Source organism: Cyprinodon variegatus, unplaced genomic scaffold (genome assembly GCF_000732505.1).
Source record: "Cyprinodon variegatus isolate N-32 unplaced genomic scaffold, C_variegatus-1.0 Scaffold1261, whole genome shotgun sequence".
Lineage (NCBI taxonomy): Eukaryota > Metazoa > Chordata > Actinopteri > Cyprinodontiformes > Cyprinodontidae > Cyprinodon > Cyprinodon variegatus.
In genome coordinates, this window is record NW_015151714.1 from 56,323 (window position 1) to 60,997 (window position 4,675).

The 4,675-nt window shown below is 47.2% G+C and overlaps 1 protein-coding gene across 4 annotated transcripts in view; it reads right to left on the bottom strand.

The window, feature by feature from the left end:
- Positions 1–1,606: 1,606 nt before the first annotated feature.
- Positions 1,607–4,675, bottom strand: part of il6st (interleukin 6 signal transducer) — a 22,938-nt gene continuing 19,869 nt past the window's right edge. For 2 of the 4 annotated variants that reach the window (XM_015401807.1, XM_015401806.1), the window contains exons 12-16: positions 4,300–4,464; positions 4,077–4,220; positions 3,901–3,997; positions 3,737–3,818; positions 1,607–2,239 (exon numbers count right to left, since the gene is read on the bottom strand). In XM_015401807.1, coding sequence (XP_015257293.1) covers positions 1,676–2,239; positions 3,737–3,818; positions 3,901–3,997; positions 4,077–4,220; positions 4,300–4,464 — 1,052 coding nt within the window. In that variant the 3' untranslated portion in view covers positions 1,607–1,675. The remainder of the gene's footprint in view (positions 2,240–3,736; positions 3,819–3,900; positions 3,998–4,076; positions 4,221–4,299; positions 4,465–4,675) is intronic. The other 2 variants (XM_015401808.1, XM_015401809.1) reach the window with 1 other exon arrangement.

Consider the following 4,675-nt stretch of genomic DNA (forward strand, 5'->3'; position numbering starts at 1 on the left):
CTTTGAATCAATCTGACTGGATGATCTGGTGAACTGGAAAGTGACCTGAGATGACATGATGTGAATTGGAGCTATAGAAATAAACTGAATAGAATTGAATTAGCAGGGATAAAGGACAGGCTGCAGCTCCACAGGAAACACTAATGAGATTCAGGAGGAAGCTGCATCGCGTGCCGGAGAATCCTCCAACCAAGAAGTCTAACTTTTATTAACCCTTTCATGCACAGTGATCATTACAGTATACAGCTCTTTTTGTTCTATTTATAATGCCTTTTTTAGGCACTTATGCAAAGAATAACCTCCCATTAAACAAACGGCTGGACCAACATTTCACCAGAAAGGTGACTCAGCAGATTCTGGGGTGACCTTTATGTGAGGGGGGGTTGGGACCTCATGGAGCGCAGCGTTAGGCCTCTGAAGGAAACTTTATTGATAGACAGAAAGGGACGACGTTAACAGGAACAACAGGAATACATTCATGGATTTATACCGACGGGCTGAAGCCCAGAACACACCTGGTGACATCACTGCACACACCATCAGAAAAAAAGCATTTATTAAAGTAGCTGCATTTAGCTTTGATATGAGCAGGTAAATAAGACAATCTGCCAATGATAGGAGTATTTTAACTCTTATAGGGCCTCTGAAATACTTTGAAAAATCCACATTTCAAGTCAACTGTTAATGAAATCCTTAATACCTTTGAAACATTTAAAATATGGATATTTTGATGATTACAATGAATGTCAATGTAACAACAAGAAATGCTAACTTACCAAAATATATTAAGAAAAATAACAAAAGTGCTTCTTGAAGAAATTCATGAAAACACTGAGTGAAAGAAACACATTTCTAGACCTCAGTGAGGGAGCACTGAGGTCTAGAAACACATTTCTAGACCTCAGTGAGGGAGTACTGAGGTCTGCAAGTGATCAAAAACTGTAACACACCCTATAAAGGGTTAAAATAAGATCATTAGATAATATTCTTTTCTTATTCTAAATGATCTTGTTCCGTCTGACTTTCCTCCTTGAATGAAGAACAGAAAGATTGTCTCATTTAGATGAACATTTCTGGCAGTTCGGAGCTGAAAGCAGAGACCATGAGGGTTTGAGCTAAATGTGACATCAATGTGCAAATGGCGTCTTCATTCAGAAGCATGGTGCGGGTCGGAGCTGCCCGACCCGGTTGGCGCTGTGCGGTCCGGAAGTGGAAATGCTGAAGGAGGAGGACCGAGCAGCGATGGCCGCCGCGGCTCCTCCTGCTACGCTTTCTCACATTCTTCTGCTTCTGTAGGCTGTAGATCTGCCGTCTCCACCTGACTGCGGTGAAGCAGGAGGCCAAGCAGGAGGCCAAGCAGGAGGCGCAGCAGAATGCGAAGCAGCAGGAGGTGCAGCAGGAGGCGCAGCAGGAGGCGCAGCAGGAGGCGCAGCAGAATGCGAAGCAGGAGGCGCAGCAGGAGGTGCAGCATGGCCCCTAGCCGGCCTGCAGCAGCTCAACAGTTCAGTCTGTTCTCAGGGCGACTTGGTTACACAGCGGTGAGGAAAAAAAACACATGCAGGTCCACCCATCAGTCTGGGACAATAACCCCCCCCCCCATCAGTCTGGGACAACGGGACAACGCCCCCCCCGTAAAGGACGGAGGAGGCTGAAATAAAACCAGCCCGGTTGGTTCCTACTGAGGTCTGTAACCGGCCAGCTGAGGCATGTAGCTGGACAGGGGCGCCCCCGTGTCATCCTGCAGGCTGTCTGACTCGGGGGTCTGCTCGGCGTCCTCTTTGAGGGGACAGAAGGGCTGCTGCTCCCCCCCCAGCGGCCTAAAGTCGTCCGGGTTCGGAGGAAAGACCGTCTCTCTGGGCGAGCGCTGCAGCAGCACGTCCGGGTGTTCCTCCGAGTCCAGCAGCGGCTGCGTGGACTCGGAGCGGGAAAAGATGGAGTGCTGCGACTGGGAGCCGGGGGTCTGGCCCTTGTAACCGCTGGACGCCACCACAGAGGAGTACTGGACGGTGCTGGCCGTGGAGTCGGCGAGGTCGGGGCCCTCGTCGCTGTCGGAAACGCTCTGGCGAGGCGAGGACATGCAGGAGGAGCCGCCGATCCCGCTGCTGTGCTCCTCGGACAGGTACTTGTCCTTCTTCAGGGACAGACTGGTCTTGTCGTCTTCGAAACCGAGCTTCACCTCACAGACGCCGACATCGAGCACGGAGACGCCGGTGACGCAGTTCTCCTTCGGCGTCTCGGCCTGCAGGCAGAAATATTCCATTGATCAGAAACCCTAAAGCCCCGCCCACACCGCTCCGTCCCACTTTATAACCTCCCATCACATGTCTGCTCCTCTGCTCTGAGCTCTACACACATTCTAACCATTTCCCACATTTGATTATGAAACGTTATTAAATAGATAAAAACCAGCGGCTCATTCGTTTAACAAGCAGCATCTAGAAACAGAACAGATAGAGAATGTTTATCTATCAACAAAAAATAAAGAGATTTACGTCTAAAGAAAAGAAAAAGGCAGCAATAAACGGCGTGACCTGCTCTGTCTGACCCTCCTTCGTTTGGTTTCTGTGGGTGTCGTCAGAAAATTTAGATTTCTCTTGTTTCACATAATAATTTATCCTGTTTACTCACTATTAAAGTTTTAACTCAGTCAGTTTAACCTGTAAGGCCACACCATGCCTGAGTGACGGTGTTTATAGACAGACTTCTTCCATAACAAGCCAGATTCTTTCTCAGGTTTATTCATTAGGTGTTACTGTTTAACCAAAGTGTAATTTGCTTTGACTCTGACTACTTTCCATTATTGTAAGTAAGGAGGGATCAACGCTGCTGGATCAGAACAGGGCTGATTACCGAGCAATAACGACCGTATGATGAACTGATCTCTCTTTGCAAAGATAAAAATAAAGGTCCGACTGAGTGAAAACTATGGATCTACATTAATTTAACTGGAATGAACAGATGAAAATCACTAATTTATCAGTTTTCTGTCCTCCTGAACTCCTATGATGGGGAAAGTTTTCTATTTTAATGTTTCATTCATTGTTTTATTCCAGTCTGTCCTGCTTATTATAAACGTGACTCAGATGAACAGATTTCAGTTTGGATTTTCCTCTAAAGCGGGTGAGTTTTACTTTATTACTGCATCTCTATTCCTGTCAGACCCAGGAAATTGCTGCATAGCTGGACTAAAATAGAACTGGACTCTCAGTAGGAGCTACGCTGCCCCCTGCTGGAAATCATCCCCACTGACTTTCAATGAGCGTTAAATGCCACCACCTCTGAGGCACGAATTTTCTGTCAGATCGGAGGTAAAACGGGATTTGTTGTATTTTTGGCTTAAAGGAAAAGTCGCTCATATTCAGAATTTAACTTCTGAAAGTTCTTTAAATCTGAAATGATTCCATCCTGTTCAATAAATGATCAGTGTTTTTAATTCAGAGTAATTTTCATGTGAATGTGCTTTACTGGAGGCATCCATGTTTGTCAAAGAACACTACTGCCACCTACTGGTTAGTGACGTCACGGTGCGGTATCGCTTCCAGACTCTGTGATCGTGATGAAAATTACTTTTATTTTTTTACCGATTAGTGCCAAGTTCATTAAATAACTAGGAACGTATTAGCTTTGGGTATAAATATTGATCATTCCTTGCTGACCAGACTTTCCCCTTAGAGGTCCAAAACATCAGCATGGACAAACACAGGAGGCGGATGTGGACGAGCCTGTGGACGGTTACCTGCAAAGGGTAACCAGGGGACCAGTTTCCAATGGTGCTCTCTCCAGGGTTCGGAATCTGAGGCCAGAAGTTCTCCTTTATTCTGAGGAAAAGCAAACAGCTGCTGTTATGAAGCTGAGGGGCTGCAGGTGAATCGCTCACCCCCCCCAAAGAGAAAAACTTACACATCTTTTTTATAGATGCAGAGTATGATGACCATGAGAACGAGGAAGAGGAAACACAGGCTGACTCCCACCACGATGCCCTCCACCATTCCTGGAGCTGAGAGACCAAAACAGTTCCCATCATCTTCATCATCCTCCACGGGGGTCAGAGTCCACCGTCTCTTCCACAGACTCACCGTGTTTCAGGGTGTTGAATGTGTGCGGGGTGCCGTTCCTCATGCCCGCAATGGTTGACATTCCAACCCACACCTCGTACTTGGTGTTGCCCGACAGCTGGGTGAGGGTGATGGAGGTGGCGTTAGCTGGGACAGCCATGGCTTCTGGAGGGACCAAACGGAAGCAGCAGGTTAGGCAGAGCGTGGCGACCCTGAGGTCTGCGGGGTCAGCGTACGTACGTACTGGGGGGGTCAGCGTACGTACCGGGAGGCTTATCGTTCCTTCTGTAGAACACGGTGCAGTTGGTGATGAAGCCCTGCCTGCGCTCCAGCGGGACGGTGCTCCACTCCAGCACAGCGTGGTCGTATCCTGGGACGGTCCTGGTCACAGACGGACCCTCTAGAGGAGCTGGAACAGAACCAGAACCCTTCAGTGAACCAGATGCATTTATTCCAGCACCACAGACAGGAAGAAGCCGACATTTATGGAGACTAAAAAATAAGCTTTTCTGAATAAAAAAACAAACAAATAAACATGCAATTCAAAGGTTCAACGGTTTGAATCATAGAAACATCTTAAGAGTAACTTTGACATTTTCTCTGATTTTTTTTTTTTTTTT